The sequence below is a fragment of the Crocodylus siamensis genome, chromosome 3, assembly GCF_052110815.1.
Source record: "Crocodylus siamensis isolate JL-2025a chromosome 3, ASM5211081v1, whole genome shotgun sequence".
Lineage (NCBI taxonomy): Eukaryota > Metazoa > Chordata > Crocodylia > Crocodylidae > Crocodylus > Crocodylus siamensis.
Window position 1 is genome coordinate 125,448,827 of NC_143397.1, and position 13,155 is coordinate 125,461,981.

The 13,155-nt window shown below is 43.2% G+C and overlaps 1 protein-coding gene across 3 annotated transcripts in view; it reads right to left on the bottom strand.

Moving 5' to 3' along the window:
* The window catches only part of ADCY2 (adenylate cyclase 2), a 404,271-nt gene that overhangs the window by 117,982 nt on the left and 273,134 nt on the right, over nt 1–13,155 (bottom strand). For all 3 annotated transcript variants that reach the window (XM_090039146.1, XM_090039147.1, XM_090039145.1), the window contains one exon: nt 5,606–5,733. In XM_090039146.1, coding sequence (XP_089895272.1) covers nt 5,606–5,733 — 128 coding nt within the window. The remainder of the gene's footprint in view (nt 1–5,605; nt 5,734–13,155) is intronic.

The following is a 13,155-nucleotide window of genomic DNA, read 5'->3' on the forward strand; positions in this document are numbered from 1 at the left end:
TGCCCAGACCCCTTCCTGGTTCAAGTTAAATCACGGTCCCCCAGTAAGCTTTACAGCCCTGGGCTGGGCTAGGCTGAACTGTCTGTTCCAGAGAGCATGCCTGGCCTTGCCCCTTTCCTCCCTAGCTGGAGCAGTGAGGGCTGGTTGACATGGGGGTTGGGGCAGGGGCAAGTCTGGCAGGGATGCAACCCAGTCTACGGGGGGACTGCCCCCACCCTTCAGGCAAACCCTGGCTGGGGTCTGGGGCCAGGGAGGGAGGTTAAACACCACATTCCCTGCTTAAACTTACTACTGGCTGTGACTGTGGACTACCAATCCCAGAGGCACCTGGAAGCAGGAAGAGGAAGTGATGAGCAATCCTGCAGAGTCCTGCTGCTGTAATTCTGGACTGCAAATCCCAGAGACCTAAGAGGCAGCAGGAAGGGGAAGCGAACACAGAGCCCAGGCTCACTATGTGCCAGAGAGCCATGCTCTAGTGTCCCCTGGCTTCTGGCCTGGATCACTGCAGGAATGTGGCTGCATTTCCGGAATCAAAGGTAAATGTCCATTCCCTTCTGTTTCAATTTAATCTGTGCAGCTCAGACCAATATACAAAGACTGACTCGATTCAGTCTTGTGCTTTTTGACTGTCTGTACCTAGCCTCAGTGAAGAAGTCATTACCCTGGGAGGGGAAGTTCTGGTTTACACTGTCAGACACCTTCTCATTTGTTTCCTTTTGGGCCTATGAATTTTGCACTCACAGTCACTCGGTGAATCAGTTACAACAGAGTAGAGAGTGCCCTCAGCCTAGCCCTTAGCTTGGTGATTAGAGAACTTCCCTGGTAAATGAAAGATGTGAGTTTAAACCTCCTTAGGCTTGAGAGGGCCTTGGGCTTAAGACCAGGCTGCTCCCTTTCCTTCATGTTCCTTTTCCCAGCTGAGTACTCTGGCCAAAAGTTTCTTGGACAGAAGCCAGGATTCCTTCTCTGTTAGGTGCACTCTGAGTGAGCTTAATCAATGAGGCCCCTCAGGTGACTTAAACTCTAGGATACTTGATTTGCAAATCTCAAAGGCCTTAGGTAAATGCACATTTCATTGAAAAACACAGCCCTTCCCAGCATTCTCTGTAGCTATAATTCAGGCACATAAGTCCAGTCTTGGTTGAAGCCCAAGATGCCTAGTTTTACTCCAGCACCTAGGTGTTTAGGCAGGGTTTTTCTGAATTGGTCAACTAGACTTTGGTATGTAAAGCCTACCTAAACAGGTACTTAGTTGCCAAAATCCCTTTATGTATCTGGCTCTTAGAGAATTTCCAGGTTCGGGAGGAAGCCATGAATTTAGTTTGGCCATAGATCAGATGCTTTTGGTTCACCTAAAATCCACCTGAGTCCTGTATACATTAATGTATTGGGTACAATTTTAGTTACGTAAGTCCTTATTTGGATCTATGTTTATTTGTCCAAATCCATTATAACTGCATTTAATTGGATTTTTGGCCCTGGATAGCTTATGAAAACTTAAGCCTAATCACAAATGTAAGTGCTTTGTTGAATCAGGGATACCAAAATTGAATGCTAAGATGATCCAAAGTTTTTAGTTAATTTAAAAGACAATATATCCAACAGGTTATTTCATGCCAGTGAGACAATTCTCTGAAATAGAAAGTATTTCAAAGGATTGAATCAAAGACAAATGTTGAGAACCAGAATTTAAATTGAAAAGGCTGGCAGAGAGTCAAGGAGGTTTACAAAGAAGTAATATTGAAGAAGAGACAGCAGCTGGAGTTAAACAGAAAAGCAGACTATGGTTTATTTTATATCTTAGTCTGATGCGGAAACCATCTGATTAAGGTCCAAATGCGATTTGTATAAACAGCATTTGCTCATGTGACTTGATGGGACCTGTGGCTAGTCAGCTCCTTTATAATCAGTTTGACCACTGCTAAAAATATTGAACCTACAGAGGCTAACTTGAAGTGAAGTAGTATGGCGATTTTAAAGTTAACATGATCAACAGGAATATTCATATGTTTTCAAATCGAAGTAATTACAGTAATGGAGCTCAAGTGCATTGAGTACTTTTGCTCTGTTTTTGGCAATTAAGTACCAAGCTAGATAGGACCTGTCTTAATAGATTACTCAATAGGTTTCCTAATTCCTTCTATAAGATCACACCCTAAAACTTGACCTAGTTCTCTTTTACTTCAGGGGCCACTGGAACTGGAATTATCCTCACGTAGCAGCAAAATCTGTGTAAAACTGATAGAATTAATAACAAAGTGTTTCATTTTTGTGGTTTGTGTTATACCATAATGGGACTATGAACTTCCAGATCATGGCTCATCCAGCACTTGAGGATCTAAAAGCAATGAAAAATCTGTGTAAGTGGCCTGGGAAAACTGAACAAAGTATTGCAGAGTGAGAAAAATAAACGCAGCACATATTAGATGACATCCCTCCAAGAGCAGAAGCCCTGTTATGTTTTCTTTCAGATGCTGCAAGTTGTTTTTATCATACTTCTCTAATTACAAATGCAATGATTATGTAGAAAATATGGAGCATATTGATAACAGTGTTATGTATCCACTTTTTGGCCAGAATCCCGGAGATAACTTAAGCTATGCCTTGAAAACAGCAGGCACTGTTTCTATACCTTTCACTGAGGAGGCATGGGCTACATGTGGCAATCTGGATCCAGCTATTGATCCAATTCATGGTTTCTCTTTGAAATTATGACACTATGACAAGTTTAGAGATCAGCATCAGACTATAGCAGCTATTTGGATTGTAAGGCAGGTTTTTGCCTTCCACCCTGGATTAAAACTTTGCAGTTTTAAGTTTGTAGACAAGACAAAATAATTCAGTGATAAAGACCAAGGTGGACTACGAAGAATTACAGAAAAATGAGCAAATGGGCAACAAAATGGCAAACAATGCAGTGAAAGTAAGGATTATTTACTATTTATCATAATAGTAGAACTGGTGGGCATAAAAGAAACTATTGGGTAGTAGGTTTAAAACTCACAAAGGGAAGTTCTTTGTTCACACAGCAAGTACTTAAGTGATGGAACTCACTGCCAGAAGAAGTTGTGCAGATTGTTAGCTTAACCCAGTTCAAAAGGGGATTGGACCAACTCTTAGAAGAACGGTCCAACGGTAGGTGATGAATATGGTAGGTATGCTGCAGTCTCTGAATTGGAAGTTTTTAAGCCTCTGAATTCTAGAAGCTGCAACAGGAGAGAAAAATCAGAAAATGGAGAATACCAGAACTACCCTGTTCAGTTCGCCCTCTCCCTCACCATCTGTTGTCTGCCACTGTGTGAGATCGGCCTATTTGTTATACATATGCTCAGTGCTGTGTATGACAAGATATGAAGTTTGATGGACCCATGGTCTGACTTACTAAAAGGCTTTTCTTAATTTTTTTTAACTCTGCAGAAAACTAACAATTTAAGATGGCTGATCTCATTGATATGCCACTGAAAAGTGACTGCTGTAGCTAAAAGCTTTCAAGGAGAACTGGGCTACAAGCAGAGTGGCCCTTTTGGCAGCCAATTCACATGGCAGAAATCTGAGAACACCTGATGAAGACTTTTCAAGAACAGGAAAGTTATAGAAAGGCAAGACCTGGACTAGTTTCTGTTTTAGCAGTTCAGAAAGATACCAACCCCGCTTTTCAGAAATCTACATCCTTTCAATAAATGCCTGCAAAGCAAAAGCATTTGACATTTTCATGTTTGGTCCCGCCCTTCCTAGTATTCCTATTGGAATCAATGTCAAAAACAGTAATTTTCTTTCATTCCCTTTGATGCCTGTCTCAAGAACCACTATATAGCTTACAAAATACTAGTAAGTATGAATGCTTCTAATGATGGTTTATGGGGAAATATTATTACAAGATCTTCATGGTTATCTGAAACCCAGGTGTATTGTGCCCAAAGCAACTATCATATCCAACAAAAAGCACATACCTTATAAAACCAGTTTCCTATAACAGCAGATCAAAATAGCCAATATAAAAAATCTGGACCTCTAAACGGTAATAATTTCACTTCCAGAAACACCATAAAAGGCTGATGTGGGAATTTCAAAGACTCATGTACTTGGCTGTAACAGTATTTTTCTTCAAGTGTACATATATTTGTTTGGGTTTCCAGCTTGAGATAATGAAGCCAGATCTCTACTTAACAAATAGGCTGACACATCAAGATTTAGTTTCTGAATGAACAGGTTTGGGATAGGATTCTCTCATATGACTTAGAGTAGGTCTACACTGCAGACATCAGTGTAACTTTATCTACAGGGCCAAGAAAATTGTTGTTTAAGGATGAAGTGCTGTAGCCACAATGGTCCAGAAAATGGACAAGGCAAGGATTTATTTGTGATATGTTTTACTGGACTAATGGTGTAGTCAGGAGACTTGCTAGACAAGCTTTTGGGCATCAAGTGCCTGTCCTCATTTTTAAGAAAGAGGCAGAAGCAGGATGAGCTACACAACAGACACAACTCCATGTGAATGTGAATCTTCTGATTAAAGGAGGCCTGTGAACTATGAGAAGCCCTTATGAGACAAAAGAGCAATAATACAATTCTAGTTATATATCGTATCCAATAAAAGATATCACACACAATCTTTGCCTCTTGGTTAAGGGTGGAATTTTCAATTGGATGAACATGGCTCCTTTGAAAGCTTCCCTATATATCTTGTTTAATGCCTCCTTACATTTTTCTTAACTAACAAAAGTATTCCTAACATAGCCTCTGCCTCAAGCACAGCCTTCATTAGTTATTGCTTAATGTTAGAACTTAGAAGCAATTCTTCCAACCTCAGATGCAGCTACTTGGCCGGCATGGAACATCTGCCTCTTCTTAAGACAGGCCTTAACTACAGACTCTTCTATGTTGAGACACAGAAAGTGGCTACAGCCTAACTTCGCCAGGTCAGACTTGAAGGCTGTATTTTTGTCTAAAGGAGGCCTTCAAACTCCTTGAGCCAGATTCACTAGAAGCCTTAAGCACCACAGTAATATAAAGTTGATATCAAGCCATTTAGGATAGTTGTACAGATGTTCTGAATTGCAGGAGCACCCAACTGCAGTTAGAGCGTGCTTGAATGTTGTCCTCAGCTTAAAACTTCAGCCAGGGGCATCTTTTGCTTGAAACAGCTCTGAGGATCATTGTTATTTAAGAATAATTGACAACAATGTTGATGATGACAAAGTGCCATCTGGAAGTTAGTGTACAGAAAGAAACCCACTTTCCTGTACAAATTGACCTTCTTGAATATGTTCTAAACACTTTTGCCTCATCTATAATCTTCTTCACTCACATCATCACCTTTGTTGAAATGCATTATGCTCTCACCAAATAAATCATTCTGAGTCCATTAAGAGCATGTGCTCCATGTGGTCTAATAATCTAAGGGATGACACATTTCCTTCATTTAACAACAGCCCATTTCTTAACAATCTTCATTACCCCTGTTGCTGCTGAAGAGTCAATACTGCTGCTGGGGACAAGGATGAAAACATAAGAGCTTTTGAAAAACAAGCCAGCTGTATAGCTGTAGATGGAAAAGAATTAGATCTTTCATCTTTAACGTAGCAAGCAAAACCTTTGCACTTACTTTATGGCTTCACACATGTCCAGTCCCATTTTCACACAATTTTTGGCATGATTTTGAAGAGAGATAGGTAATCCAGACACACAGTAGTAGCAGTCACCTAAGATTTTAATTCTCATACATTCATTTTCCTGCAAGAAAAAGCAAGAACTCAAATGATAGTACATGATTTAATCAAATCTCTGTAGTACCTTGTGTTTAATGTATATGCTTTCAAACAAGTTACAACAACAACAACTAATCTAACTATAATGGTGATGAACCTTGTTGAGGTATAACAAGCTATTACTGAGTAAATAAAAGAAAAGCGGTTAGAAAGCAATCTGCAACCCATTCTTACCTCCTCTCCTACTTTCCATGATGTATGAAAAATGCATGAGTTATAAGATATATATAAAAGAATCAAGTGGTTCCTTCTTTCAAGACATTAAGACATCCCTTTTGCAATCTCAAATGGTGCAATCCTTCCAGGCCAGGTTTGTAACCTGAAAACTAAGATGTTTGGCCTCATACTTGAAGTGCTGAGAAAATACATTAAGCTACTAAACGATCAGCAATTATAAGTATACAGGCATTCATTTCAGCCTTTCTTTAAGCAATATAAAGTGTCTTGCTACTATTTTCTGACAGTATTATCCTTAATCCAGCTAGACATTTAGAAAAACAGACTGTGATGTCAGTAAAACTATTTACACCTTTACACACTGAATGAAAAGCTAACCATGATGCTTGTAAAAGTAAAATAAAATAAGTTAAATTAGGGAAAGTGCTCTTCACATTTCAACTTTTTATCAGAAATTGGCACCTTACAGTAAATCAAAAGCATTGGAATACCTCGTTTTGGCTTTCCAATCTTCCAGTCCCTTGGAGGTCAACTGCAAAGGAGAACCTGGATACCTATAAGTTGTTTTGTGCACTTTCTGCCTAAAACATCTCTGGTTAGCAACTGCCTAAAACTCAAGAGATACCTCCCTTTGTTGTCTGAAAGTTACCTAGGTACCTATGTTTCTATCTTCGGTGTATGCCCAGAAACATGGAGTCAAAAGAACCAGGTACCTCACCTCAGCCTAAGCACCATTTAGATCTAGAAATAGAGTAGAGCAGCACCCAAGTCCCCTGATGTATCTGATGTAGTAGGTGTGCTTTAGGCTTGCCCAACACACCAGCTGCATTGAGTTCAGCACAAAATGCTGGTCTCACAGCTGTTTCATTCAGAACTTAAATATAGCCTGCTGGTTTGCAGTAACCGAAAGAACTGGATTCTAGGTGCTCCTCCGCCTGAAGATATATTCATTTTCATTACTCATTCATTTCTTCCCAATGTATCAGTGTGAAGCTGGTGTTAAAGGAACTATAGTCAGGCACTCGGAAAGGACTGAGACTGCAGACCCAGGATCAGAAGACCCAGGGGATCCTGCTCATGAGTTCCTGGAGCAAGTTGAAGTCTGCTTTTCTGAAATCATCTGTTTTCTTGAGGGATGTCTTCAGTTTGTTCTTGTAGCATTTCTTTTGGTTATTGTGTGATCTCAGGCCATTACTAAGCTAGGAGAAGAGCACTTGTTTTGGGAGCTGAGTCAGGCACTCACACACGATGTCCAGTCCAGCAAAGTTGGTGCTTCAGGATCACCTATTCAGTGCTGTCGTTTGTGTGGCAATCTTCCCATTTGACATGACCAGAGGCATTGTTGGTGATACCATTCCGGGCTATCAAAATGATGACAGTAGGTCACCCAACTTTCACATCCATTGTGGGGAGTGGGGATGACGACTGGCAGGGCTGTGCAAAGCTTCGGTCCCTGATTCGATTCAGCAGAGATTCTGCCCAATTTGGTGGCCAAATCTCCACATCTGAATCAAATCAGAGGACCCTTTAATCTCTCCGAATTGATTTGGAACTCTCAGAATCAATTCAGAGAGATTCGGACAGATTTGGCAATTCAGGTGTAGATACAGCTTAAAATATTTTTTCTACATACTTCTAAGTAGCAGGGGCTCTGAACACCGTGGTACTGGAGCAGATGCAGTGTCCCACAGAAGTGCAGAGGGCTCCCCAGCATGCTCAGCAGCAGACCCGAAAGTGGGCTGGAAGTACTTCCGGTCCCCTTCTGGGTTCACTGCCAAGCATGATGGAGAGCCCCCCGTGCTCCTGTGGAATACTCCATGCACCCCAGCACCACAGCAATCATGAGCCACACCTAGTACCTCAAAGTATGTAGAAAAAAAAAATTTTAAGCTGTGCCTCCTTCTGAATCACTGATTTCCTAAATCAGCATCGAATCTTCAGATTCAGATTTGGCTGAATTGAATCAGGGACAGTGATCCTGACAGTGATCCGAATCAACGGATTGAATCACTATCCCCGATTCGGGCCAGATCTGAATTGAATAGGGCCCGTTTTGCACAGCCCTAATGACTGCACTGTAGACCCCGATCTTGGAGTCTTTCCAGAGATTGTGATGAATAAAAGACACAGTGAAGCAATTTCCCAAATAAGGAACTTGTGCACCAGATCCTGTGCTGGATCTTCTCATGAATATTCACTCTAAGAGAGGTGGATACTGAGGTAGGGGAAGTGCTTGACTCAACTATTTCCAGGGTCTGTTCCTCGATCCTGGGTAACTGGGGGTGGGAGGGGCATTCATGACCTGGGACATGTGATAGAACACTTCAGTCTTCTTGATAATGAGAAAGAGGCCCAAAGTTCAGTAGGTTTTTCTGAAGAGATCCAGCATATGGTCTGGAGACTTTCTTCAGTGTGCACAAGGATGGTGCAGCTATTGGCATACTGAAGGGCAAGGATGGTTGTTTTTAGTACTTTGGTTTTCAACTGAAAATGTCCCAGGTTGAAGAGCATGTTCAGTATTCCATGTCAATTCCAGCAGGAAGGCAGTACAGTACATAACAAGAACAAAGATGACTGTCAAGAAAATGGAGAACGGATCTGTAGTGATGACACATCCTTGTTTGACCCCAGCTTGGATGACAAATGGGTCAGTCTCCGATCCACTGGGTAGAATGGCTGTAGCCATCTGGTCATGGAGAAGCCTCAGAACTTTGATGTACTTTTCAGGACACTCAAATGTGGCCACTACTTTTCACAAGGCTTGCAACTGATGGAATTAAAGGCCTTAGTGAGGTCAGTGAAGGCCATATACAGGTTCTGATGTTCCCAACATTTTTCTTGGAGCTGACAGGCAACTAAGATCATGTAAATTGAATCCCAGGATGGTCTGAAACCACACTCAGATTTTGGCAGGACTTCCTCAGCAAGCAGTAAGAGGATACAGGCAAGGATGTTCCCTGCTGTGGAAAGGAGGGGGAATACCTTGATAGTTCCCCACACACAGACACATCTCCTTTATTGAAGATGTTAGCATTCCTTAGGTCCCCAGGAATCTCTTAGTTGTTCCAAATTCATAGAATAAATTCTTGGAGTCGCAGTACCAGTTCCCACTGCCAGGTTTGTAGATTTCTGCAGGTGTACAATCCAGTTCAGTAGCCTTGTTGTTCTAGTTTCCTTGATGGTACACCAGACTTCTTTTAGAATATGAGGGTTGGTGAGGAATCCCCTTTTAGGGTTTTGGGAGATGGACTTGATGGTGGTACCTGCCACAGTTGACTCTTAGTTCAGGAGCTCCTCAAAATTTTCTTTCCATCTAGCGTGGATAGATTGTCTTTGAAGAGCATCAAGCTAGTCTGTGATCATAGGAAAAGTAGGACCATGGGAAGTTAAACTGCAGATGGCATTCATTGGCCCCCAAAAGCTTTGCATGTAAAGGTCAACAGAGAGCTGGGTATCTTTGGCTTTGTCTTGCCACCACTGATTTTTGATTTCCCGGATCCTTCTTTGAGCTTCAGCTTTGAGGAGCTGATATGCCTTCTCCTTCTGCTGAGATGAGGTGTCACTCTCATTGATCCAGTCTTGGTGGTGATGAGTGGTATAGACAATGGATTCAGCATAGGTCACATGCATGGATGTTTTATACCCCCTTCAGAATTCCTCAATGTTGCTTTCATTTGTGGATAGGGCAGAGAAAGTTTCACAGAGACACTGTTAGAGATCCTTACAGACCTTTGGATCTTGAAGAGATCTGGTGTTGAGAGTTCTTCACAATTCTTTTGTCTGTTTTAAGTGTTTCAGAGAAAACTGCATGTTCATAATGGATCTAACAAGACTGTGTGTGGATCTGCCCAGCAGTCATTGGTTCCTCATATGGCTTATGTGACATGGACATCCATTTGATCATGGGCTCTAACAATAAACACAGTTGAGGAGGTGCCAGTGCTTAGAGCAAAGGAGTCTCCAGATGGTCTTGTACTTGTCATTCTGTCTGAAGATGGTGTTCATGATGACAAAACTGTGCTTGACACATTTATTCAGGAGAAGGATGCCACTGGCATTTACTTTCCCTAATCTTTCCTCCCCAGTGGTGCCACTCCAGAGTTCCAGGTCACATCCATCTCTGTCATTGAGGAGAATGAACTTTTACCCCTTGTGAGTATTAATCAGTACATAGTCAAGGTTCGAGTAGAATAGTCCTTTGACATAACTGTCAGCATCAAGTGTTGGGGCATACATACTGATGATGGTGGCATACTGTTTATTGCTGAGCTTAAGACCAAGGGTCATAACATGTTCATTAACACCCACAGGGAGCTCCACAAGCTGACTGATAAGCTGATTCTTGATGGCAAAACCGACACTGTGAACACTTCTATCCTGGGCCAGTTTTCCCTTCCAGAAGAAGGTTTAGCCTCCTCTCTTTTCTCAGAGCTGACCCTCATCTGGTCATCTTGTCTTACTCAGAGCTGCAATGTCAATGTTGATTTTTGCTAGTTTTCTGGAGAAGATGACAGCTCTTTCTGGTTGTTCATTGTCTTGGTTATCCATCAAGGTGAGAGTTCCATTTTGTGAAAATCACTGTCTTCTTATGATACGTTTAACCACAGAGAATGTGATCTCACTGGACATGGTTCTTCATCCAGGAGTAGGTAAGACAGTGTAGGTTTAAGGCACCTCTTCTAGCCCCTTCCCAATGTGGGGTGAGGAGAGGGGATCCTGAATAGGACTGATCAATCATGGCAGCGGCTGCCAAATTGCACCTCTGTCTCAACCCAGGCAGAGGAAGACCATCAGGCTACTGTGAGGAAGAGAAAGAGTCACAGGGCTCCAAAGCACAAGGGCTAAACAAAGGCTCAGCAACCCCAGGAGCACAGCCCCAAAGAACCCAGCAGAAATCTTCCTCACCCAGGTGTTTCTGGAGGGGAGGGGCAGGAAGCTCCAACACCGGTATAAAGAAGAACCCGGAACAGGCAAGAGGGGGGAGCATAGAACCGGAAGGAGGAGATGGATTGAGCCAACACATGCTGCACGGACCCCTGAAAGCGAAGTGGAGGGCCGGAAGGAGACTCTTGCAGAGAATAAGCCCCACTAAGGGAACTTGGAGCAAAGACTACTGACCCGGCAGGGCTCAGAACGGTTTGTTTCCAGCAGGGAGCTGCGGAGCCGGCAGAGTTTTGTGCCGTAATATCCTTAATAGAGGGGCACAATAGATTTTGCAGTACCATAAAGTATGTAAAAGTGGCACATGCCAAAATGGTGTCACAGATGGACCTAATGTGCTAAAGGGAATCGTGGCAACCTCAACAAGAGGCTCAGAGAGAGCCACCAAAGAGAGGAATGGGGCAGAAAAGAGGGACTGACCTCATGAAAGTCAGTTTGGTTTACTGTTGGCTAAAAGCAGCCGGAACAATAACCCAGGCCACAAGTGCCTGTTTTGTTTTCCCGTTTTTTGTTTTTTATTGGAACCGAGGTCACATTGAAAGACCAACTGGCTGATCAGAACCTGGTGGAATGGGTGAGGATGTAGGGGTGGCAGGGCCCTCAGGAATGTAGGACCTTCATTGGACGACAGTGAGACTACTAATGGGACTACACATACAGGTACTGAACCAACTCCTTTAACATCAAGTTGTAGCAGGTGAAACGTGGGTGTGTAGATCTCCAATTAGAAACGGTCTCACCCTAGTCGGCTGGCAGGTGGTGTCCTGCAGGTCTGCAAATGACTGAAATACTTGACAGCTACCACCACCTGCATGTAGATTCCTGTCTGGAGACCGTGGTCCTGTATGTCTCTGTAACCACTTTGGATGTCTCTGTAACCATTAGTTCATTGCTGCAGGGCTTTTAGAGGTTGGCACAGGACAGTGTTTTGTTTCCTGTGGTAGAAGCTTGAGCGTGACTTTGTTTAATGTGAGGAAATGGCAACCAAACAATCTTGACAAGGTGGCGATCTGGGCCCAGTGGCAAGTGTGAACCCTAGGTGACAGGAGACCTCCATCTTGCTGCAGCATCCTTCCATCTTTACAGCCATTGCGATCCTGACATTATCTTCCACCTGATCTGCTGTTGAGGATTTGGAGATAAACTATGGTTTGTCTGGAACCTCCCCACTGGCTTTTTCATCATGGGTGACCCTGCCAGCAGTGTGAGACTCTGGGTAACACAGCTGAGGATCACTGGGACACACAAGTGTCTCTACCACTACAAGGTCTCAGTCCATGGAGAGGATAAGCAAGGCACAATTTTCTTTGTCAGTCTCTAGGCAAAGATCATCAGTGCCACAAGCAGAGTCTCAGTGCTATATACAGGATAAAAGCCAAACAGGCCAAGGAAACCAATGGCATCCAGATGTACCTGGAGCTACCAGGTAACTACCCATTCAATGACCTTCCCCAAAAAGGGGAGGTAGGAGACACGGCAATAACTGGATGGGGACTTAAACATGTAAGTGTGATTCTATTCCACCCTTTTAAGTCCCTGAAAATCCATTAATTCATCTACTTTTGTAACACACTGTGATCTGACCTTTATGGCTGATTCACAAAATGCAGCTAGGGGGAGGAGGACCCACCCAGCTTTTCATAGACATAGACATTAGGGCTGGAAGGGACCTCGGGAGATCGAGTCCAGCTCCCTGCCCAAAGGGCAGGAAGTCAGCTGGGGTCATAGGATCCCAGCAAGATAAGCATCCAATTTACTCTTGAAGGTGTTCAAAGTATGTGCTTGAACCACCTCCAATGGCAGACTGTTCCAGACCTTGGGGGCTTGGACAGTAAAGAAATTCTTCCTTATGTCCAACCTAAAACGGTCTTCCAGGAGTTTGTGACCGTTCGACCTCATCATCCCTTGGGGCGCTCTGGTGAACAAACGTTCCCCCAGATACTGGTGGTCACCCTTGATAAACTTATAGGTGGCCATCAGATCACCCTTGAGCCTGCGCTTTTCCAGGCTAAAGAGCCCCATGGCTCTCAGCCTGTCATCGTAAGGTCTGTTTTCCTGACCTCTGATCATGCGCGTGGCTCTCCTCTGGACTCTCTCAAGCTTCTCTACATCCTTTTTGAATTGTGGAGCCCAAAACTGGATGCAGTACTCCAGCTGTGGCCTTACCAAGGCCGAGTACAAGGGGAGAATGACATCCCGGGATTTGCTCGAGAAGCATCTATGGATGCAAGCCAGCGTTTTGGTCGCTTTATTAGCCACAGCATCGCAT